This window comes from Hyperoodon ampullatus (genome assembly GCF_949752795.1).
Source record: "Hyperoodon ampullatus genome assembly, chromosome: 7".
NCBI lineage: Eukaryota > Metazoa > Chordata > Mammalia > Artiodactyla > Ziphiidae > Hyperoodon > Hyperoodon ampullatus.
Window position 1 is genome coordinate 106214461 of NC_136920.1, and position 25799 is coordinate 106240259.

At 36.0% G+C, this 25799-nt stretch overlaps 1 protein-coding gene across 2 annotated transcripts in view; it reads left to right on the plus strand.

Annotated features, from left to right (window-relative positions):
- The window catches only part of ALKBH8 (alkB homolog 8, tRNA methyltransferase), a gene marked incomplete at its 5' end in the record, with an annotated part of 50089 nt that overhangs the window by 1677 nt on the left and 22613 nt on the right, over positions 1–25799 (plus strand). For both annotated transcript variants that reach the window (XM_079708012.1, XM_079708013.1), the window contains 6 exons: positions 2194–2431; positions 5332–5463; positions 6464–6559; positions 8336–8440; positions 9553–9623; positions 19798–19904. In XM_079708012.1, coding sequence (XP_079564138.1) covers positions 2194–2431; positions 5332–5463; positions 6464–6559; positions 8336–8440; positions 9553–9623; positions 19798–19904 — 749 coding nt within the window. The remainder of the gene's footprint in view (positions 1–2193; positions 2432–5331; positions 5464–6463; positions 6560–8335; positions 8441–9552; positions 9624–19797; positions 19905–25799) is intronic.

Below are 25799 nucleotides of genomic sequence, written 5' to 3' on the forward strand. Positions count from 1 at the left end.
AAAACCCAATAACTTCAGAGAATTTAAACCAAATCCCTCAAAAAAGGATGGAGTAGATAATAGATTAGAATTCATGTGTGCACACACTTCCTGCCAAGACCCACTGAGGCTGTGAGACGTTCAGAAGATTTATGACATACCCTATTTTCATCAATTCTCAAGCATAACTGGTTTTTTTTCCCCTTACAGGGGGTGTGAAGGCAAGTGGTAAGAAAAGAAATGGGTTAAGTTTCTTTGCTGCCTCTGAAACTTGTTTCTGGTTGAGGTTGACTTTTTTTCTTCAGATCTCTAGAAGCTTTAATCTCACCTTCATGGCTTCCAAAGTGTCATTTTATTTGGACTTGATTATTTTTTTCTCCTCAGTATTTTTAAAGGAAGAGAAAACAATTGTAGATGGACTTCCAATTATATATTATCTATCTAGGGGAGAACAAATGCTTTTTTCACTGTATAAGTACAGGTACCTTTGTACAACTTTATAGTGATTGTTAGATTTTTCTAGAGCCATTATCCTCAGATTATCAGGACTGAAGATAACTTAAAGTCTGAATTCTCTTCTTCATATTACTGGAAAAATTGCTTGGATGAACAACTATTTATTAAATTAAACATTTCATTATATTATATAACTCACATGTAATAATAAATAAGTTCCTCCCTTCCCTCTACCATTGCACTCATTTTTATATGGTTTGCCTTTAGCATTGCCCACAAATCACTTGGATAGCATTTTTGAGGACCCTTAGTATTCCGCAAGTCACCTCTCACTGTTTTCCCCAATTCCTAGATGGGACGGTGGACCCTTGACATTTACAAAACCTTTGCAGTTCCTTAGATTTGGGAATATTGGAAATGTTTTTGTAATTATGGCTACATATGACCAAGCTATTCTGGTACTTTAATTTATAACTTCACTGAATGAGGTCCAGGACAAGCCATCTGAGACTAAATTTTATACCATATTTTATAGTATTGTATTAATGTGTTTATTGGTGTGTGTGTGTATACTTACATACATATAAGGTATTGGCTGCCCCATGAAAGAACAGAGCTTTACTTATTATCCAATTTTATAATAATTGTTTTATATTCTTTTAAAACAGGGTTTATTCCCATTTTATGGGAATATATTCCCATTTTATGCATATGAAGCTAAAACATTATGTTCTACACTCCGGCTTCATATAAATCAGGTGTTGGCAAACTACTGTCTTCAGGTCAAATCTGGCTTGTGCTAAGAATGAGTTTTACATTTTTAAGCGTTGTTTAAAAATAAAACAAGACTATGTGGCAGAGGCTTATATGACCTGTGAAGCTTAAAATATTTACTGTCTGGCCCTTTTCAGAAAAGTTTTGAAAATGGTATAAATGATGGTATAAATGATGAAACTGATGAGCGTAGGCCATCAGTTGTTTACTTCTGTTATGCTACAGAGTTTAAAGATCTTAATGCTGTGTAGGATGTTTTTTAAGTACAGAGACTATAATGGCACTAGGCCATAAGCATCAGAATAAAAATAGGAGACCTCCCCTACCTAATTCCTTGAGTAAAGTTGAACAGGATTGCAAATGACAGGAAGTAAGCATGATATTTACAAAGGAAAAAAATTTAATTGCAAAATGACTGAATAACCCACAAACAGGAAATTTTTCCTGTTTTATGTTCAATAGAACTTGTAATTGTTTTTTTCTTCCAGCCAGTACCTTTACCTTTAGTTTTTAGTAAACATTGTGTAATGGTTATATCAAAAAGTATGGATTCTGGAAACTGACAGAAGTAAATTTGAAACCCAGCTCCAACTAATCACCACCTTAACCTCATTTTTCTGATTTTTAGTTTCTTTCTGTATGAAGTGGGGCTTATACTACCCACTTTGTAGGATTGTTGTGAAGATTATGTTAATGAAGATTGAGTAGGTAAAAACATATAGCACAGTGTCTAGCAAAAAAGCAAGTATTATGTAAATCCTTGTTTCTTCTCTCTGCCTCCTCTTTCTGTTTCATTATGTTAAATTTATGAACAGTGAAAGTTATCTTTTAATTTGTATGTATATGGTCATTAAGAAATGAATATTTTACTGAAAAGGCTATTAAAAATCAGTATTATTTACAATATCTTATTTTTAAATTTCATTTAAAAATAACAGGTTGATATCAATTGCTCATGTTACTTTCTTTTTTTGTTTTTTTTAGAGCCTGATTGTTGCCAATGGTGGTTTGGGTAACCGCGTGAGTAGGAACCAACTGCTCCCGGTGTTAGAGAAGTGTGGATTGGTGGATGCTCTCTTAATGCCACCTAATAAGCCCTACTCATTTGTAAGATACAAAACTGTAGAAGAATCCAAGAAAGCCTATGATACTCTCAGTGGAAAAGAAATAGTGGATGACTTAGGACAAAAGATTATTCTGTACTTGAATTTTGTGGAAAAAGGTATATCAAACAAGTATCTTTTTAAAAATGGTTTTTGCTTTTGTGTGAGTTTTCTTTTCATACCTCAGTTGGAAGTTTCAGTTATTGTGAAACAAAATTGAACGTCAGTTAAGCAACCCCTTTTTGTTTAACAAACATTCTTTAAGTGCCTAGTTTGTACAGCATGGGACTAGTAGTTGAAGGGAGGTGATTTAGACATAGCTTACCAACCTAACAATATATTATGTATGCATGTTATTTTGGAGCCCTGCTATCTAATTGTGTCTTTCAAAATTTATTGTTGAGGATTTAGATCACCAATTTATTTTACAGTGTCTACCCACAAGCTTTCAATTAATCACTTAGGAATTAATTGTGATCCAAATGATGATGTGCCAAGATTCATGATTATGGAGGAGCAGCTTTAGCTATCAAAGATCCCCAAAGCTTTAGAGTGGCGATGTCCAGTAGAACATTCTGTGATGATGGAAATATGTTCATATTTTATATCTGTACTGTCCAACACGATTGTTTGGTTTTTAAATTTAATTTTATTTAAATTAATTAAGTTAACTAATTTAAATAAAAGCTTTGTAGACTGATTTACAGAATTGCTGCAGGGATTATTACATCTTTTCACCACTGAGCCATGGAAATGAGATACATTGAGATGAATTTAGACTTCTAATCTCCTCATGTTATATTCATTTGCCACCTATTTAGGCAATTAAAGAGTTTTGTTTAGATATGCTGGGAGTGGGTAGGTGAGTAGAATATGATCAGATTTATGTTTTATAAAATAAGGTTCAAAGGAAACTTTAACTCCTCTAAAGATATATTTTAGAAGTTATAATTCTCAGTGTCTATAGGTACTTAATTTTTAAAATTTCTTTAAAAATTTATTTATTTTAATTTATTTATTTTTGGCTGCAATTGGGTCTTCGTTGCTGCATGCGGGCTTTCTCTAGTTGTAGTGAGTGGGTGCTACTCTTTGTTGCCGTGCACGGGCTTCTCACTGTGGTGGCTTCTCTTGTCGTGGAGCATGGGCTCTAGGTGCGCTGGCTTCAGTAGTTGTGGCACATGGGCTTAGTAGTTGTGGCTCGCGGGCTCTAGAGCTCAGGCTCAGTAGTTGTGGTGCACGGGCTTAGTTGCTCCGTGGCATGTGGGATCTTCCCGGACCAGGGATTGAACCCATGGCCCCTGCATTGGCAGGCGGATTCTTAACCACTGCGCTACTGGGGAAATCCATATATGTACTTAATTTTAAATCTGACTTAAGCTTTCAGATTTTGAAAACAAGATTTTTTATTATTTTGTGTTTGTGATCAGTTTTTGAAAATTGTATGCTTTAGGATTAAGTCTTTTTTTTTTTTTTAATTGGGGTACAGTTGTTTTACAATGTTGTAGGAATAAGTCTTAATCAAAAAATATTGTCCTTGGGTTTTCCCCCATTCAGCGTGTTGAACACTGTAAGAAATTGCATGAAATGAGTTTTGGAGTGTTTTTTATTTTAAATCCTGTATTAGATCCAGATTTTTTTTTTTTTTTTTGCGGTACGCAGGCCTCTCACTGTTGTGGCCTCTCCTGTTGCGGAGCACAGGCTCCAGACGCGCAGGCTCAGCGGCCATGGCTAACGGGCCCAGCCGCTCCATGGCATGTGGGATCTTCCGGGACCGGGGCACGAACCCGTGTCCCCTGCATCGGCAGGTGGACTCTCAACCACTGCGCCACCAGGGAAGCCCCCAGATGTATTTTTTTAATGTATTTTTTATTGAAGTATAGTTGATTTACAAGGTTGTGTTAGTGTCTGGTGTACAGCAAAGTGATTCGATATATATATATGTGTATATATATGGAAAAGAATATGAGAAAGAATATATATGTGTGTATACATATGTTGTATACATGATATTGAATATGGGATATATGTATGTATACATATGTTGTATACAGGATATTGAATATAGTTCCCTGTGCTATACAGCAGGACCTTATTGTTTATCCATTCTATATATAATAGTTTGCATCTGCTAATCCCAAACTCCCAAAACCATCCCTCTCCCACTGCCCACCCCCCTTGGCAACCAACCACAAGTGCATTCTCTATGTCTGTGAGTCTGTTTCATTTGTGTCATATTTTGGATTCCACATATAAGTGATATCATATGGTATTTGTCTTTCTCTTTCTCACTTACTTCCCTTAGTATTATAATCTCTAGGTGCTTCCATGTTGCTGCAAATGGCATTATTTCATTCTTTTTTATGACTGAGTAGTATTCCATTGTGTGTGTGTGTGTGTGTATGTGTGTATTTACCACATCTTCTTTATCCATTCATCTGTCAATGGACATTTATGTTGCTTCCATGTCTTGGCTATTGTAAATAGTGCTGCTATGAACATTGGGGTGCATGTATCTTTTTGAATTATAGTTTTGTCCTGATGTATGTCCAGGAGTGAGATTGCTGAGTCATATGACAACTCTATATTTAGTTTTTTAAGAAACCACCATACTGTTGTTTTACACTCTTCTATTACTTGACCATAGGAGCAAAAATGAGTATTTAAATTTTTATATTCAATATTTAGAATCTGGTTTGTTTATGGAGGGGCATACTGTAGATATTATGAGAAACCTTTTTTCTTAGTGAGATTTAAAAAGTGGCTTAATCGTGTTCAAACAAAATATTTAAGTAAATACTGTTCTATTTGCTATTGGTAATTGCAGTGGATAAAATGTACCATAATTTTTATCTTGGCCTTTATTTTTCTGTTTTTAATATGTTGTGTGCCTTTCAGCATTCTTATTTCTAAAAATGAGGTTTGGGGTTTTATGAACTGATAAATGGCTATTGGACAGAATTATTTGTCTATAAGAACTTTAAGTTTTGTATTTTGACTATTTTAATTTCATTTCCCACAGCACAGTGGAAAGAGTTGGGGCTTCAAGCCTTGCCTCCAGGCCTCATGGTAATAGAAGACATTATTTCTTCTGAGGATGAGAAAATGCTTTTGGAAAGTGTTAACTGGACAGAGGATACAGACAATCAAAATTGTAAGTAAAACTTTAAATCTGGTATTTAAAAATTTCTGCAAAATGCCTTATCCTCCTTTGGTTTATTAAAACTCTATTTCCTCAAAATTACTGAAAGTTCCCTGGATACAATGTTAGGTAAGTCATACCAACAATTCTTAAGAGCATTAATAATAAATAGCGTTTATATAGGTATCAATTTAAAACTCCAAACTGATTAATATTTATTAGTCAGCATTTGTGGAGCTAACATTTATAAGCCATTTTATATACAGTTGGTTGTCTGTTCCGTATCCATGAATTCCGTCAACCATGGATTGAAAATATTTGGAAAAAAAAGCAAAATTCCAGAAAGTTCCAAAAAGCAAAACTTGAACCTGCTGCATGTTGGCAACTATTTACATAGCATTTACATTGTTATTTACAACTATTTTACATAGCATTTACATTGTACTAGGTATTATAAGTAATCTAGAGATGATTTAAAGCATGCTGGAGGATGTGAAAGTTGTATGTAGGTTACATGCAAATACTGCACTATTTTATGTAAGAGACTTTATCATCCTTGGATTTTGGTATTGGAGGGAACCAATCCCCCAAGGATACCCAGGGACAACCCTATATTGTCTTATTTGGTTCTCTCTACCCTAAGACAAATTTCCTATGAGGAATCAGCAGTTCAGTAACATATCATTATAATGTAGTAAGAACCTCCTGGAGAAATTTACAAAGTAGTTACTTTGACTCTTTTCCAGATCATTAGCAATCTTGTGAGTGGCAGTGGACATGTTTAGCTCTTTCAGATTGACTGGGTGAAACCCTTAAAAGTTTGTTTCAATTTTAGACTTAAAAGAATAGCAGCTATGAGGTAGAATGTTTCATTTTACTAAAGACAATAATTTAGCAAGTTAACAAAAGTTACCATTACTAAACCAATCCTTATTCATAAAGTTGACTTTGAAATATATGAGGAATGAAATTCTTTTTCTCCTAAATAGTTTACTTTCTTCTCTTCATACAGTTCAAAAATCCTTAAAACACAGAAGAGTAAAGCATTTTGGCTACGAATTCCACTATGAGACCAACCATGTAGATAAAGATAAGCCATTACCTGGGGGTAAGTAATTGTTGTGTTTTTTTTATACATTAAAATTTTTTTTTAATTAATTTATTTTATTTATTTATTTTTGGCTGCATTGGGTCTTCATTGCTGCACACAGGCTTTCTCTAGTTGTGGCAAGTTGGGGCTACTCTTTGTTGCGGCTTCTCATTGCGGTGGCTTCTCTTGTTGCGGAGCATGGGCTCTAGGTGCATAGGCTTCACTAGTTGTGGCACGCGGGCTCAATAGTTGTGGCTTGTGGGCTCTAGAGCGCTGGCTCAGTAGTTGTGGCACACAGGCTTAGTTGCTCCGCGGCATGTGGGATCTTCCAGGACCAGGGGTCGAACCCATGTCCCCTGCATTGGCAGGCGGATTCTTAACTACTGCACCACCAGGGAAACCCAGTAGCTGTTAATAAATAATAAGGGCTGGTACAGAAAAAAATTAATATATTAGGATATCATGGTTGAGATTATTTTTCATTTGTCATTTGTAGGTAAACTTATGAAACAGTTGATTAAATTTAAACCATTTTAATTAACTAAATAGTGTAGTTTTGTGTTAAAAATGTTATACATACAAATAAAGCTAAATTTAATTTCTCTTGAACACTATCCATACTCCCATACTCCTCTTCAGAAGTAGTACCATTAACAGTTTAGTGTATATTATTTCAATCCTTATAAATGAGTTTACATCCAAATAACCTGTAAATGTATATAGGTGTTAACACGTAGTATTACATTGTATGTTATAAATTGTATATTCATATATTACCACATTATCACAGTATGTCTTAGAGATCTTATATAGGTTTTCATTTTATTGAATGTTCAATAATAGCTTATTCAGTTAATTTCCTTTTGCTAGACATTTAGGTTATTTCTAGTTTTTAGCTTTTACAAGTTGTGCTGCAGTGAATATCTTTGTATACACACCTCTTTATGCATTAAAGCAAGAGTTGCTCAAGGGAAACTACTAAATTAGAATTGTGTCAGAGTTATGTTCATTTAAAAATGTCAATAGACACTGACAAATTGCACCCTAAAAAAGCTATACCAACATACTCTCACGAAGTGTGTACCTCCTTCCCCTTACCCCTAGCAGCATGTGATATTGTAAAACTTTTAACTTTATAATCACCTGATTACTAGTGAGGTTGGCCATTTTTATTTTTTCTGTGAATTCTTTTTCATCTTCTTTACCAGTTTTTTCTAATGGGTGGTCAAATATATTAATAAGAATTTACTGTATAATCAGGATATTAATACTTTGTTAGAATTCTTCATTGGTGTTAAATTTATCTGTATTTTTATGACTTTCATCTTATTTAAAGATTTCCTTTGCCTCATGAAATAACATTTATGACTCCAATAAAAGTAAGTTAGTTCCACTTTGAAAAGCATGTTTTTTAAAGAGAAATAATTTAAAATAATTAAATTTAAAGTAAATTAATAATTTAATATAACAAAAAAGAAAGTGGTCAGGCTAATTTCCAGTATATAATATAGTAAATTTTATAATCTTATTTCTGTTTTACAAAATACCAAAATTGTTGTCTGCAAAATTGTTCTTTTGTACATTTTATTTGATAAAATCAATAAAATAACTTTAAAAGATTCTTAAAGTTTTGTTTTTATTTTACTTTGCTTGTGAGTTTACTGTTATGTTTGGATCTGACCACTGAACTAAAAGCTGTGTGATTTTTATCATAGTGACTATTTTTTCATTCTTGGGTAAAACATGCAAAGTAAATATTTTAATATGTTTCACCTTTATGATTACTGGTTTCAGGTCTTCCAGACATTTGTGATAGCATTTTGGAGAAATGGTTGAAGGAAGGTTTCATTAAACATAAACCTGATCAACTGACTGTTAACCAGTATGAACCTGGGCATGGTGAATATTTCTTCTTCTAAAATTCCAGTCATATATTTCATAACTATGTGGGTTATATAACTCTCTAAGATCAAAGATAGTATTTTTTAGCTTGAACTGACTCTTAATTTGCTTATGTTTGTTACCTGTGTTGATTTCAATCCATTTGCAATTCTACACTCAGTCTCTTGAGGAATTTGCATCTCTAAGTGTAAACAAACACAGTTGCTATTTGTGATTTTCTTTTGTTCTCCCTCAACATTTTTTTTTAGAGAGGGAGAAGATTGCTTTAAAAACAAAGGAGGCATGTAAAATGGACGAAATCAAATAATTTACACGTACATAGAAGAAGGCTAACTGGTTGGATCATCATGCTCTTTCTCTTCTTTTGAGAATGTGGAAGACAATTCTAGGATGACATTTTAGTAAAAAATCTTTAGGTTATTGATTTTTTGCACTTGTTAGCAGCATCTTCGTCTGATATTTGTACTAATCAGATGATATTGAGGGTTTTATTAATGGCAGGAGTTGTGGGGTTTTTTCCTTCTCTGCATTTATCAGGATGTTTTATGATAGCTTATTTACCTATCAGTCTTTCCATTGGTCTATAAGCTCCTTGAGGACAGAGATTGTGTCTTACTATCTTTAGGTACTCTCACCATGTAGCAAAGTTCCTTTCAAGTAAGAGATACTCATTTAACATAGCTTGAGAGACTGGTGAAAGAAGCCATATCTTAATTATTGATAAGATTAGTCTTCACACCTGGCTGTTGTTTTTGTTCTACAAGTACTTGGGAATCCAGTATTCAGAAGTCAAAATGACTTTGTTAGTTATCTTTCACACTTCCTCTTGGGCTGGGATTGAGTAAATGTTCTAGGTAAGGAGTGACTCTCAAATCTTGATTTTACAGTCAGATCACAGTGGTGCTTTAACATGAAGTTATATTTTTAGTTTAGACCTAGTTTAATTTTATTCACATTCACCTTAAATGTTTCCTTTTAACTAAAATTACAGTACATTCCTGTTTATCAAATGATGTTTTCACTGTAATACTGTGAGTCTATATTTAGAGTTGTCTTAAATCTACTAAAAGGAAAAATGAAGTGACCTGTTATCCTATCTTCCATCTCAGGAATTCCTGCTCATGTTGACACGCATTCTGCGTTTGAGGATGAGATCCTTTCTCTCAGTCTGGGGTCAGAGGTAAATATTCAAACATTTTTATTAGCTATCAACAAATGACTTACCTTATACAATGCCCTTTTCATAGGATTTCTCACATTTCTTAATCCAAGTGAATTAAGATTTTAAAATGAAATGTAAAGGCACCATTAACAGTTTCATTTCTTACGGACCGTGAAATTATCACAGTCTCTTCTTTTAGGTGTCCAAAGTTTTATCTATCTGTTCATCAGATGCCAGGAAAAGTCCTGTAAGTTAATTTTTACACATTTTACTTTTAGAAGTTAAATAAAATCCAGACTTCCATTTTGCAATAATTTACTGTAGCAGCATTACCATCTAGTGGCTAAAGATAGTAGCTGGTGGCTATAGATAAAAGAAACAAAACTAAAATGTAAGTGTCTGGAATTGTGATAAACTTTTTCACGTATAGTATATGATTCAGTCCCTTCAACAACTTTGAGTAGTAGAGGGTAATTCCCTTATCTTTACAAATGAAGAATAAGGGTTCATGTTTATTCATTGACTTGTTTTTAATAGTTGTACTTTATTTGAACTGCTAAAGAAGCTATCAAAAGTGTGATTTAAAGCAATCCTTGGAAACTGCAGATAGAATTTTAGATAGAAATCAACTTAAAAGCTTTTGTACAGCAAAGGAAACCATAAACAAAACGAAAAGACAACCTCAGAATGGGAGGAAATATCTGCAAATGAAGTAACAGACAAAGGATTAATCTCCAAAATATACAAAGAGTTCATGCAGCTCAATATCAAAAAAAAACAACCCAATTAAAAAATGGGCAGAAGACCTAAATAGACATTTCACCAAAGAAGACATACAGAGGCACTTGAAAAGATGCTAAACATCTCTAATTATTAGAGAAATGCAAATCAAAACTACAATGAGGTATCACCTTACACTGGTTAGAATGGCCATCATCAAAAAATCTACAAGCAATAAACGCTGGAGAGGGTGTGGAGAAGAGGGAACCCTTTTGCACTGTTGGTGGGAATGTAAACTGATACAGCCACTGTGGTTCCTTAAAAAACTAAAAATAGAGCTATCATATGATCCAACAATCCCACTACTGGACATATACCCTGAGAAAACCATAATTGAAAAGGACACATGTACCCCAATGTTCATTGCAGCACTGTTTACAGTAGCTAGGACATGGAAACAACCAAAATGTCCAATGACATTTTGAGATGTGATACATATGTACAATGGAATATTATTCAGCCATAAAAAGGAACGAAATTGGGTAATTTGCAGAGATGTGGATGGACCTAGAGTCTGTCATACAGAGTGAAGTAAGCCAGAAAGAGAAAAACAATTATCGTATATTAATGCATATATGTAGAATCTAGAAAAACGGTACAGATGAACCTATTTACAGGGCAGGAATAGAAATGTAGACATAGAGAACGGACATGTGTTCATGGCGGGGGAGGAGAACGTGGGAAGAACTGGGAGGTTAGGTTTGACATAAATACACTACCATGTGTAAAATAGATAGCTAGTGGGAACCTGCTGTATAGCTCAAGGAGCTCAGCTCGGTGTTCTGTGGTGACCTAGATGGGTGGGATGGGGGTGTTGGGAGGGAGGTCCAAGAGGGAGGAGAGGAATTCCCTGATGGCTCAGTGGTTAACAGTCTGCCTGCCAATGCAGGGGACATGGGTTCGAGCCCTAGTCTGGGAAGATCCCACATGCTGTGGAGCAGCTGGGCCCGTGCGCCACAACTACTGAGCCTGCGTGCTGCAAATACTGAAGCCTGCCTAGAGCCCGTGCTCCACAACAAGAGAAGCCACTGCAATGAGAAGCCCGTGTACTGCAACGAAGAGTAGCCCCCGTTTGCCGCAACTAGAGAAAGCCCGCGTGCAGCAACGAAGACCCAATGCAGCCAAAAATAAATAAATAAAATAAATAAATAAATTTATTTTAAAAAAGAGGGAGGAGATATAGATATACATATAGCTGATTCACTTCATTGTATAGCAGAAACTAACACAACATTGTAAAGCAATTATACTCCAATTAAAAAAAAAAGAGAAATCAGAATTTCAAATCTACAGGACTCTTTAAAATATGAGGTTGTTTCAAAATCTGATCTTGTTCCTGGATGCAAATACTGTTTACTAGTATTTTTTTGCATTTTCTTAGTTCCCATCACTAACTATAGTGCTTTGGCTTTTTAACTTTTGCTGAGCTTGTGTGATTATGTTGATACTGTGACTACAGAGCTAGTGTATTTGATAAGACAGAACCATCTTATCAACTACATGTGTGGATTCTTATTAAGTGCTTTCAAAAATAATGAGGACAGGAAGGGAAAAGAGCTCTTCTCTGTCTGGTTTATTTTAATTTTACCTCTTATCCTGGCTTGTAGCTTTAGGGGACCAGTAAAGAACATCTTTGATTTTTCCTCCTGTGTAACCAATTGAGAAATGAAATGAAAGATAAATGAATATCAGATTGTCAAGTTAACTACTGAGAAAACATGGAAGATCATGGCTTTGGATCTGTAGCCAAGTGGACTTATTAATAATTCACCTATGAATTAGACATACTGTCCTTTACAGTGGTACAACGGGAGACTTTTCCTATAGAGGCAGAGGCTGCCCCTATAACAGAGGACATGAAGAAGCATAAATTAGATTCTGCAAACCAGCGGGATTTGAGAAAGAGAGAGGAAAGGGCTAATCCAAGCAGGTTTGGCTCCAGGCTAACCAATCCGCTGAGGTATGCCTTCTCTCTTGGGGAGTTGGAAGTGAAGGAATGGAGAAAAGCGAGGTTTGTTCTTATTACTTTCACTCCTATAGAGATTCTCTCCATTCCTAGGGAAATATAAAAAATGGGGCCTAAGTGTTCCTCCAACACCCTAAAAGTTCATTATATAGTTGTTTTTTTCTGATGTGGACCATTTTTAAAGTCTTTATTGAATTTGTGACAATATTGCTTCTGTTTTACGTTTTCGTTTTTTGGCCGCGAGGCATGTGGGATCTTAGCTCCCCCTGACCAGGGATTGAACCCGCACCCCCTGCACTGGAAGGTGAAGTCTTAACCACTGGACCACCAGGGAAGTCCCATTATATAGTTTTTATTTTTTTAATAGATCTTTATTAGGGTATAAGTGCTTCACAATACTGTGTTAGTTTCTGTTGTACAACAAAGTGAATCGACCATATGCATACATATATCCCCATATCCCTTCCCTCTTGAGCCTCCCTTCCACCCTCCCAATCTCACATCTCTGGGTCATTGCAAAGCACCTACCTGATCTCCCTGTGCTATGCTGCTGCTTCCCACTAGCCATTTACATTTGGTTGTGTATACGTGTCGACGCTACTCTCACTTCGCTCCAGCTTCCCCCTCCCCTCCCCCATGTCCTCAAGTCCATTCTCTATGTCTACGTATTTATTCCTGCCTTGCCACTAGGTTCATCAGTACCATTTTTTTTCCTTTGGATTCCACATATATGTGTTAGCATACGGTATTTGTTTTTCTCTTTCTGACTTGCTTCACTCTGTATGACAGACTCTAGGTCCATCCACCTCACTACAAATAACTCAATTTCATTTCTTTATATGGTTGAGTAATATTCCATTGTATATATGTGCCACATCTTCTTTATCCATTCATCTGCCGATGGACATTTAGGTTGGTTACATGTCCTGACTATTGTAAATAGTGCTGAAATGAACATTGTGGTGCATGTCTCTTTTTGCATTATGGTTTTCTCAGGGTATATGCCCATTAGTGGGATTGCTGGGTCATATGGTAGTTCTATATTTAGTTTTGTAAGAAACCTCCATACTGTTCTCCATAGTGGCTGTATCAGTTTACATTCCCACCAACAGTGGGGGAGGCTTCACTTTTCACCACACCCTTTCCACCATTTATTGTTTCTAGATTTTTTGATAATGGTCATTGTGACTGGTGTGAGGTGATACCTCATTGTAGTCTTGATTTGCATTTCTTTAATAATTAGTGATGTTGAGCATCTTTTCATGTGCCTCTTGGCCATCTGTATGTCTTCTCTGGTGAGATGTCTATTTAGGTCTTTTACCCATTTTTTAATTGAATTGTTTGTTTTTTTGATATTGAACTCCATGAACTGTTTGTATACTTTGGAGATTAATCCTTTGTCCATTGGTTCATTTGCAAATATTTCCTCCCATTCGGAGGGTTGTCTTTTCATCTTGTTTATGGTTGGTTTCCTTTGCTGTGCAAAAGCTTTTAAGTTTCATTAGGTCCCATTTGTTTATTCTTGTTTTTATTTACATTTCTCTAGGAGGTGGGTCAAAAAAGATCTTGCTGTGATTTATGTCATAGAGTGTTTTACTTATATTTTCCTCTAAGAGTTTTATAGTGTCTGGTCTTACATTTAGGTCTTTAATCCATTTTGAGTTTAGTTTTGTGTATGGTGTTGGGGAGTGTTCTAATTTCATTCTTTTACATGTAGCTGTCCAGTTTTCCCAGCACTTACTGAAGAGGCTATCTTTTCTGCACTGTATGTTCTTGCCTCCTTTGTCATGAATTAGGTGACCATATGTGTGTGGGTTTATCTCTGGGCTGTCTGTCCTTTACCATTGATCTATATTTCTGTTCTTGTGCCAGCACCATACTGTCTTGATTACTGTGGCTTTGTAGTATAGTTTGAAATCGGGAGCTTGATTCCTCCAACTCTGTTTTTCTTTGTCAAGATTGCTTTGGCTATTCGGGGTCTTTTATGTTTCCTTATGAATTGTAAAATTTTTTGTTCTAATTCTGTGAAGAATGCCCTTGGTAGTTTGATAGGGATTGCATTGAATCTGTAGATTGCTTTGGGTAGTATTGTCATTTTCACAATATTGATTCTTCCATTCCAAGGACATGGTGTATTTCTCCATCTGTTTATGTCATCTTTGATTTCTTCCATCAGTGTGTTATAGTTTTCTGAGTAAAAGTCTTTTGCCTCCTTAGGCAGGTTCATTCCTAGGTATTTTATTCTTTTTGTTGTGATGGTAAATGGGAGTGTTTCCTTAATTTCTCTTTTTGATTTTTTTGTTATTAGTTTATAGGAATGCCAGAGATTTCTGTGCATTAATTTTGTATCCTGAAAACTTACCAATTTCACTGATTAGTTCTACTAGTTTTCTGGTTGCATCTTTAGGACTGTCTATGTATAGTATCATATGATCTGCACACAGTGACAGTTTTACTTCTTCTTTTCCAATTTGTATTCCTTTTATTTCTTTTTCTTCTCTGATTGCCATGGCTAGGACTTCCAAAACTATGTTGAATAAGAGTGGCGAGAGTGGACATCCTTGTCTTGTTGCTGATCTTAGTGGAAATGCTTTCAGTTTTTCACCATTGCTTATGCTGTTTGCTGTGGGTTGGTTATATATAACCTTTATTATGTTGAGGTAGTTTCCCTCTATGCCCATTTTCTGGAGAGTTTTTATCATAAGTGGGTGTTGAATTTTGTCAAAAGCTTTTCTGCATCTATTGAGATGATCATACGGTTTTTATTCCTTAATTTGTTAATATGGTGCATCACATTGATTGATTTGTGTATATTGAAGAATCCTTGCATCCATGGGATAAATCCTGCTTGATCATGGTGTATGATTCTTTTACTATGTTGTTGGATTTTGTTTGCTAGTATTTTGTTCAAGATTTTTGCATCTATGTTCATCAGTGATATTGGTCTGTAATTTTCTTTTTTTGTGATATCTTTTTTCTGGTTTTGGTATCAGGGTGATGGTGGCTTCATATAATGAATTTGGGAGTGTTCCTCCCTCTGCAATTTTTTGGAAGAGTTTGAGAAGGATGGGTGTTAGCTCTTCTCTAAATGTTTGATGGAATTCGCCTTTGAAGCCATCTGGTCTTGGACTTTTGTTTGTTGGAAATTTTTTAATTATGGTTTCAATATCATTACTTGTGATAGGTCTGTTTATATTTTCTAATTCTTCCTGGTTCAGTCTTGGAAAATTGTACCTTTCCAAGAATTTGTCCATTTCTTCATGGTTGTCCATTTTATTGGCATATAGTTGTTTGTAGTAGTCTCTTATAATCCTTTGTATTTCTGTGGTGTCAAATGTGATTTCTCCTTTTTCATTTCTAATTTTATTGATTTGCGTCCTCTCCCTTTTTTTCTTGACGAGTCTGGCTTTATCAATATTGTTTATCTTCTCAAAGAAACAGCTTTTAGTTTTATTGATCTTTGCTATTGTTTTCTTCGTTTCTATTTCATTTATTTCTGCTCTGATGTTTATGATTTCTTTCCTTCTACTGACTTTGGGTTTTCTTTGTTCTTCTTTCTCTAGTTACTTTAGGTGTAGGGTTAGATTGTTTATTTGAGATTTTTCTTGTTTCTTGAGGTGAGATTGAATTGCTATAAACTTCCCTCTTAGAACTGATTTTGCTGTGTCCCAAAGGTTTTGGGTCATTGTGTTTTCATTGTCATTTGTTTCTATGTATTTTTTAATTTCTTCTTTGATTTCTTAAGTGACCTCTTGGTTATTTAGTAGTGCACTGTTTAGCCTCCATGTATATGTTTTTTACAGTTTTTTACCTGTAATTGATTTCCAATCTCATAATGTTGTGGTCAGAAAGGATGCTGCATATGATTTCAATTTTCTTAAATTTTCAGAGGTTTGATTTGTGTCCCATGATGGGACATCATCCCATGATGGGATGGGCTACCAAGTGAGGATTCTTGGCTTCACGTAGGAAAGAATTCTAGGGCGAGCCATAGTAAATGAAAGTTTGTTTAGAGAGAGACATATTCCATAGACAGAATGTAGTCAGTCTCAGAAGGTGAGACAGGGGTCCCAGGCTTTGGGGGTGGTTAGTTTTTATGGGCTGGGTAATTACATATGCTAACAAGTGGGAGAAATATTCTAACTGTTTTGGAGAAGGGATGGAGATTTCCAGGAACTGGGCCACAGCCCACTTTTTGGCCTTTTATGGTCAGTCTGGGAACCATCATTGTGCCTATGGGTGTGTCATTTAGCATGCTACTGCATTACAGTAAGCTAATGCATTATAATAAGGCTCAAGGTCTACTGGAAGTCAAATCTTCTGCCATCTTGGGCCTAATTAGGCGGATTAGTTTTTTTTGTATCCTCAATGGCTGTGTCATTCTTTTAATGATTGTGCCCTGCCCCCTTCCCTCCTGTCTTACCATGAGCTTGCTGGGAACTTGATCTTTATTGACTCTGCCATCTCAGAAAATAAATAATATAGGTAAAGCCAAAAAGAATAATTGGAAAAAGCTCCTGTGGAGCAAAGCTGTCATAGGGCAGAATGATTCAGCAGTTGCTGGCAAACATTATTTATTGTGAATCCTTAGTGAATTTTTGAAAAAAATCTTTTTTTTTTTGGCCTTTAACAAGCATTATATATATTTTTAATATGTTTATTTATTTATTTTTGGCTGTGTCGCATCTTCGTTGCTGTGCATAGGCTTTCTCTAGTTGCAGTGAGTGAGGACTACTCTTCATTGTGGTGCATGGGCTTCTCATTGCAGTGGCTTCTCTTGTTGCAGAGCATGGGCTCTAGGCACGCGGGCTTCAGTAGTTGTGGCACGTGGGCTCAGTAGTTGTGGTGCACAGGCTTAGCTGCTCCGCAGCATGTGGGATCTTCCCAGACCAGGGATCGAACCCGTGGCCCCTTCATTGGCAGGCGGATTCTTAACCATTGTGCCACCAGGAAAGTCCCACAAGCATTATATCTCAGATACAGATACTGTGATGATATTGATAATACTTTATTTTTATGATGGAATATTTTAAGGAAAATTAGATTTTCATAGAAAATGTACATTTAATTTTATAAATAAGAGTCATTTCCTTAAATTCACAAAAACTCTCCAGAGAGGGGAGAGGGTCTGGTAATGGAGTTAATAATTAATCATGCCCACATGAGGAAGCCTCCATAAAAATCCCAGTAGTATAGAGAGATTCCAGGTTGATGAACACGTGGAGGTGCTGGGAGAGTAGTGTGCCCAGAGAGGGCATGGATGTTCTGTACTCCTTACCTTGTCCTATACATCTCTTGCATCTGATGTTCATCTGTATGCTTTATCATATCCTTTTAAAATAAACTGATAAACAGTAAGTAAACTGTCTTCCTGAGTTCTGTGAGCTTCTCTAGTAAATTAATAATGATCATCAATAATAATCATTAATAAGTATTCTGTACATTTTCTAACATAATTGCCATAACATTTGGATTATTTGGTAGTGTATTTTTCTTCCTTGAAACTTGGCTTTTATATTTCAGCACAAATGTTTCCACATTAATTAATGTCAAGTTTGTATTTGTCTTGTCAGTTCTAATCATTTGTTTAAACTGAGATTTCCCTATTTTAAAATCATTACTCTGTTGATAGGAGGGGATGTGTTTGAATTTCACAAATATATATATGTATTTTGTATTTTTAAAACGTGGAATATTAATTAGCCAGAAACTGTCATCTCTAGGTGGGCAGAGAATATGTCTCTTATTCACCATTGCAGTCTTTGATGCCTCACACAGTGATTAATAAATATTTGTCTAATGAATGAGTTATAGTCTAGTCTCTCAGAATATTGTCCCATCAAGAGTTTTCACCCAGACAGTTTTCATTCCTTTAAGCCACAACTGATCATCTCTAATAATGTAATTAATAAATACACTATTATTTTTTTCTTATGTGTGGACCTTAGTGTCTATTCAGAAAATTGAAGCCTATATATAATGGCTTAAAAATGGGCCACAGTGGGGTTTTCTCCCCTTTTCCTAACATTTTATTATGAAAATTTTCATACCGAAAAGTTGATAGTATTATACAGTAAATCCCTATATACTCACCACCTGATGCTACAGTTAACATTTTAATATACTTGCTTTATTAAATATCTGTTCATCTAACCACCCTCTGTCTGTCAGTCCATCTTCTTTTATTTATATGTTTCAGGGAAGTTTCATTTCATGCCCAAAACTTCAGAATTTATCTACAGTGTTTATAAAATAGAATACTTTTGGAGTATGACTATTTGAAATTATATGTCATCATTTGGAACAGATAATTGTTTGGAAAATCAAATTTTATCATCTTACTTTATTTTCCATACTTAGATTGGAATGGCAGATGAGAAAGGGAAAAAAACAGATCTGTATAATTTTGTATAGTTTACAAAGAATTTTCATGTGCATTATCTAATTTGATCCAATATTATTATTAATAATAGTAGATAACAGTTACTGAATGCTTTCTTTGGTGCCAGGTACTGTGCTAAGTTTACCTTTAATGAAGGTACTATGCTAAATTATGTTCATCCCACTGATATTTGGTTGTCATATTTATTTTTCAGATGGATTGATTTGTTCACTTAAATATTTTTTAGCCCTATCACACGCCGTTTTTAAATTCACATTTGTTAGCTGCTGCTATGTTTAGAGTGAAGTCATCAGTGTTTGGGTTCCTGAGCACAAAAACCTTTTCTTGACTGTTGTACCTTTATATGTTGCTATTTATAATATTTGATCGTAATTTTGGAAGAATTGCTGAAAACCCTCCTGTGTTCTTTCTTTATCTCTTGTAAATCAGTCTCTAAAATCCAAAATGTTGCATGACTTTAAAGACAAATGGATTATATGAGAATCTGCATCTAATAGTTACTTCCCCTTATACTATGAATTATTAATATTTCTATGAATAATAATAGTGTTTTTTGTATTTATGATGTGCCAGATACTGTAATTTATATCCACTTAACAATCCTGTAAGAGTTCAGGAAACGACACAGAAGGGTTAAATGACTTGTCCTGAGTCATATGGCCAGTAAATTAAAAAGCCAGGATATGAATGTTTCAGCTCCTAAGTCCTTGTGTTTGACCACTACCCTAGTGTTTTGCATAGTGTATGTATGCTCCTCAGACCATCCACATCATAATTTCCTTAGGTGACTGTTAGAAGGGCAGACTCCTGAGCCTCATGATACATCTACTGAGTCTCTCTGTGGATTAAATATGTTTTTTAGTCATTCAGTTGATTCTTATGTACACTAAAGTTTGAGAACCTCTGTGCTATGCCATCCTATAAGCATTACCATGTTTTAATCTCTGTTAGCCTAGAAAGATAGCCAGAATCAATGAATCGTTCTTATTCTTGGAGTACATGACATTTTGGATTGATCTTTATGCTTTTGTCTTTACTTCAAGATTGTCATGGATTTTAAGCACCCAGATGGTGTCACAGTGCCCGTTATGCTGCCTTGTAGGAGTTTGCTGGTGATGACAGGAGAATCTAGATACCTTTGGACCCATGGGTATGTACTGAAATGACCTTGATGACAGGATACCTTTTGCTTTGTGGGAATTCTCATTCTTTTCTTCCTGAGCCACCAGAACCATGCTCCAGGCTTGCACATTGAGGCTCCAGGCTTGCACATTGAGGCTTCTGGGTTTAAAATCCCAGGGACATCTATGGCTTTTTTTCAACTTTTTATTTTGAAAAAAATTCAAATTTAAAGAAAAGTTGTAAGCATAGTATGGTGAAGGGAATTCACCTTTCACATAGATTTACCAATTGTGAATATTTTGCTGTGCGTTTTCTCTCTCACATGTTACCATTATTATTATTTTTGCTGAATCATTTGAGAGTAAGTTGCAGCCATCATGAATCTTTACCCTTACATGCTTCATTGCGTATTTTTAAAGAGCAAGGACATTGTCTGTATCAGGGGTTGGCAAACAATGGCTTGTGAGTCAAATTCAGCCCTTATTTTTACAAAGCTCTTGAGCTAAAAATGGTTTTACGTTTTTAAGGGGTTGTAAAGAACAAAAACAAAAACAAAAAAGAATATGTGGTAGAGACTGTATGTGGCCCTCTGTGCCTAAAATATTTACTATCTGGCCCTGTTATAGAAAAAGTTTGCCAGCCCCTGTTTTATGAAACTGCAGTGTAAGCCTCAAATTCAGGAAATTCAACATTGTAAAGTACTCTTATCATACTCTTATACAATCCATCGTGAAATTTTGCTAGTTGTACTTTATAGTATTGTCAAAGAAAAACCAGACCCTGACAGTAGTTAAAGCAGCAAAACCAGATTTTACTCAGGAACTATTGCAACAGGGGAAAAGAGACCTCAGTATAGGAGTGGGCTCAATTTCAATACAAAAAGGAGAAATGGAGTTTTATAGGCAAGGAGCCTGGGGTTGGGAATGGGGCAGTGTGAGTAGATAGAAAACTACTAAGAGGAAACATCAGTGGTAAGGGGGAATTCTGGCTAAACCAACCATAGGATTCTTGCTGAAGGCAGGCCAGGATGATCAGACATCACCTGGGGGAAAGATGCGGGTAAGGAATTTGGTCAGATATCAAGGATGATCAGATATCAAGGGTGGGGGATTCGGGCTAAACTGACTTATCAGGATTCTTGCTAAAATGGGGCTAGGTCTAGAACATACCCAAGGATAGGGCCTATTTGGGCTCAGAGGAACCTGACTAAAGTTTGGTCATGGAGAGAATCTGTCAGTACCTCTTGGTAAGTTTTCCCTCTGATCTAGGATTTGACCCATTAACCTGCATTACACTTAGTTGTCAATTCTCTTTAGTCTTCTTTAATTTGAAACAATTCCTCAACTTTTGTCTTTCATAACATTTATGCTTTTAAGAAGCACAGTTGTTTTACAGAATGACCCTCAATTTGAGTTTGTTCGGTTGACTCTAATCTGAAAGAAATGGGTTATTCACTTTTGGCAGGAATAAATCCTTAGCCTTTTGAGGTGGAAGCATCACACTGCTAAAATTTACATATATTGTCACTTAAAATACTTCTGAGCTCTATACTTATTAATACTGCCCTGGTTGGAGATTTTAGCTGATGCATTTTTATAAAAATTCAAGGAAGTGAGCATGTAAATGAATTTGTAACCTGTCCTAAATGAGCCATAAAAACAGATGGCCTGATTTTGTGCACTAAGGATTAAATTTGCCTAATTTCTTTTTCACAGCCACTTAAAATATTTTTAACTTTCAGCAATTGAAAATGGTGATGTGATCTAGTGGTGTTTAAAGTATTCCTGTAATTTTCAGAATATTCACATATCTTTGGTTTTAGGTTCAAGGATTCTTACTATTGGTACCATTTAAACTTAAGAGTAATAGCAGTACAACAAATACAAAATTAGAAATTACTTTCTATGGGCCTATGTTATGAAAATATTTTAATTTGTTCTGGGTAATAGTATAGATTAATTCTCCTAAACATCATCTTGATCAGATTATTTTCTTGTTAAATGTTAAGAGTAGGATCTCTGGAAGATTGACTTGCAGGTTAATATTTATTTTTAAACCTTCCTCTAAAATCAAAATTTTCTATAATAATTTCAGGGGAAAAAGAACCTTCAGTATTTTTTTTTTTTTTTTTGCGGTATGCGGGCCTCTCACTGTTGTGGCCTCTCCCGTTGTGGAGCACAGGCTCCGGACGCGCAGGCTCAGCGGCCATGGCTCACGAGCCCAGCCGCTCTGCGGCATGTGGGGTCTTCCAGGACCAGGGCACGAACCCGTGTCCCCTGCATCGGCAGGCGGACTCTCAACCACTGTGCCACCAGGGAAGCCCCTTCAGTATTATTTTTAAAGGCTTCCACTGATACCCGTTATCTGTAATGTGATTTGTATGTGTGTGTGTGTGTGTGTGTGTGTGTGTGTGTGTGTGTGTTAAGAAGAGAGAGACAAGGAGGGAGGGAAGGGAAGGGAAGACACACAGAAATAGGAACAGAGAGAGACTGACCAAACAAATGGTATATCAGCTATTGACAGGTTCCTTGGAAGCTGGATGGAAGGGAAGATAAATTGAAAAAGCACATTTAGTGCACTTAAAAATACATATAAACTATAGAAATAAACCTTGATTTAAAAAAATATATATATATATGTTTTTTTTTTTTTTTTTTTTTTTGCGGTATGCGGGCCTCTCACTGCTGTGGGCTCTCCCGTTGCAGAGCACAGGCTCCGGACGCGCAGGCTCAGCGGCCATGGCTCACAGGCCCAGCCGCTCCGCGGCGTGCGGGAGCCTCCCGGACCGGGGCACGAACCCGTGTCCCCTGCATTGGCAGGCAGACTCCGAACCACTGCGCCACCAGGGAAGCCCCCAAATACTTTTAATTTGATATACAGTTTACTATTCTAGCCAGCATGCCCTAAATCAAATATGGCAAACTGGCAACACATAGGTCAAATATAGCAGTCAGGCTGTTTGGCTGGTGTGGTAGTAGTCATTGTTGTGGCATTTTAAAAAATTGGTTACACATGAAAATTAGGAGCTTTTACACAAGAATCTGAATTTTCAGCTTCTTTTGAAAACTGAGAAGATCTGAAACCACAGTATCTTTTGGCAGCAGTAGCTGAGACTGTCAATGGTCTTCTATAGGTGAGACCTATATTTTCAGGTTCTCTAGAGTTCCTACCACTTTCTATGACTCCCTGAACTATGGCTGAGTATCAGTTGTCGTTTATCACTGTGCTTGTACTGTTGTTTTTATCTTATAACAGAGTTAAGTGAAAATTAAATATTTCTTAAACTCATGTCTGTTTTAAAAGTGGGGAAAAAATGTAGAATGAGCAGGAACGTGTGTTTTAAGAAAAATGGAAGAGAACACTTCGTTTTTTTAAATGAAGACAATTCCTATGTGTTTAATGGCAAACAATATATTTCTAAACAAATCTACCTGCTTCACTCATTTATGTTAGTTGACTAGCCTTGGGTTTCATGAGTTCATGAGTTTGTGTGAGCTCTCCTTTTAAATTATTTTTGGAGCATTTTCTTTGTGCCAGGCATTGTCTAAAAGCTTTACATATATTAACTGATTTAACTCATATAGTCACAGTGGAAAGTTTTTTTCGTGGTTTTGTCCTCATTTTTAAAGGAAATTGGAGCATAACTTGTACAAAGTTACAAAACCATTAAAGGGCAGACACAAGATCAGAAAGCCAGGGAGTCTGGCTTCAGGATCTGTGCTCTTAACCATACCGTTGTAGCTAAACTTGTTTGCTCCCTTTCATCTGAATTTATACAGTGCCTTGTAGCCTTCAGACTTTTGTCAACTCTTAATGCAATAAATTTCCTTTTCCTTTCTATTCACTTGTTTTTAACATGTAGCTCAACTTTTATTTCCTTTATAATGTATAAAGCTTTTTCTGACTGCAGTAGCCTGAAATAATTTCTCTCTTAACTCCTAAAGACTGTATTGTCTCCTACTGGCTTGTGATGTCTTTTCTATTGTATTGAACTGTTATTTAAATCTATAAAAATGTTTTTATATTTTTATTTATTTTTTTTTTTTGCAGTACGCAGGCCTCTCACTGTTGTGGCCTCTCCTGTTTTGGAGCACAGGCTCCAGACGCGCAGGCTCAGTGGCCATGGCTCACGGGCCTAGCCGCTCCGTGGCATATGGGATCTTCCCAGACCGGGGCACGAACCCGCGTCTCTTGCATCGGCAGGCGGACTCCCAACCACTGTGCCACCAGGGAAGCCCTGTTTTTATCTTTTTATTTAATATTTTCCCAACTAGATTATAATTTAAGTGCAGGGGGAAAAAAAAGATGTTCAGAGATATGTAAAGAGTTAATTATTTTTAACATATGGATTACCTCTTCCTAAAAATCTGAGATTGGTACCCAAAGCAGTAAGTACTGCTTGACCTTTGCCTAAGATTTAACTCTAGGCAAGTGAAGTAATTGACTTCAGAGAGCCATTATAGAGAACTACTTAGTACCCAAGACAGAATTGCTAATAAGCATTTCAAGATATTCATTGTTCTAAAATATCTTGACTTTGTTCAACACCATAGTTTTAATCATTTTCAGCTATTAGGGTAACAATCATATAATTTCAGGCATTTTTTGCTTGCTTTTACTTCTAAAACATTGCTTTTAGCATGAGCTCTTTTAAAAGAGCCATTCTCACAACTCGTTTTATGAGACTGGCATTACCCTGACACCAAAATTTGTTAAGGACATTACAATAAAATAAAATTACAGACCAGTATCTCTCAGAGATGATAAAAGTCCTTGACAAAATATTAGAAAATCCAATCCTGCAATATATAAAAAAGAAAACACATCAAGACTAAGTGGACTTTATCCCAGGATTGCAAGATAGGGTTAACATTTGGAAACTGAACATTAAAAGAACAAAAGAGAAAAAATATATAATCATGTCATCTTGATTGATGCAGAAAATGTATTTGACAGAATTCAGCATCCACTCATAAAAACTTGGCAAACTAGGATAAGAAGGAAACTTCTTCAGTCTGATAAAGGGCATCAATGAAAACTCACAGGCAACATCATACTTAATGATAAAATATTGAATGCTTTTTCCTAAAATATTGAACATGGCAGGGATTTCTGCTCTCATCACTTCTATTTAATATTGTATTGGATGTCTTAGTATAATAATCCAAGAGAAAGAAGTGAAAATCGTATGTATTTGAAAGGAAGAAGTAAAACTCTTTTTGATTGTAGATGTAGAAAATCCTAGGAAATCTACAAAGTACTAGAATTAATAACTGAATATAGCATACGAGGTTGTAGCATATAGGTTCAATAATCAAAAATTAATTCTGGGCTTCCCTGGTGGCGCAGTGGTTGAGAGTCCGCCTGCCGATGAAGGGGACATGGGTTCGTGCACCGGTCCGGGAAGATCCCACATGCCATGAAGTGGCTGGGCCCGTGAGCCATGGCCACTGAGCCTGCGTGTCTGGAGCCTGTGCTCTGCAATGGGAGAGGCCACAACAGTGAGAGGCCCGTGTACTGCAAAAAAAAAAAAAAAAATTAATTTAGGGGGAAAGAAATGAAATCCTTTTTAAAATAATATCAAGACCTTGTTACCAAAACAAACTTTGGTTCACTTGCCCACACGCAGTAAAAGCCAGTCTACTGACATCAGGTTGTGGGTGAAGGAAAGTGCAGCATTTATTGTTGGGCGCTGTACAACGAATCCGGACAGCTAGTGCTCAAAAAGCCCAAACTCCTCAATGGGTTTCAGCAAAGTATTTTTAAAGACAAGGTGAGGGAGGGGCATCCCAGGGTATGTGATCAGCCTGTGCACAGTTCTCTGATTGGTTGATGTTGAAGTAACAGGGTGGTGTCATGGGTTAATATTATCAATCCTTAGGTGCCAGTAGGTCATGGGTGCTCATGGTCATCAATTAGTTAA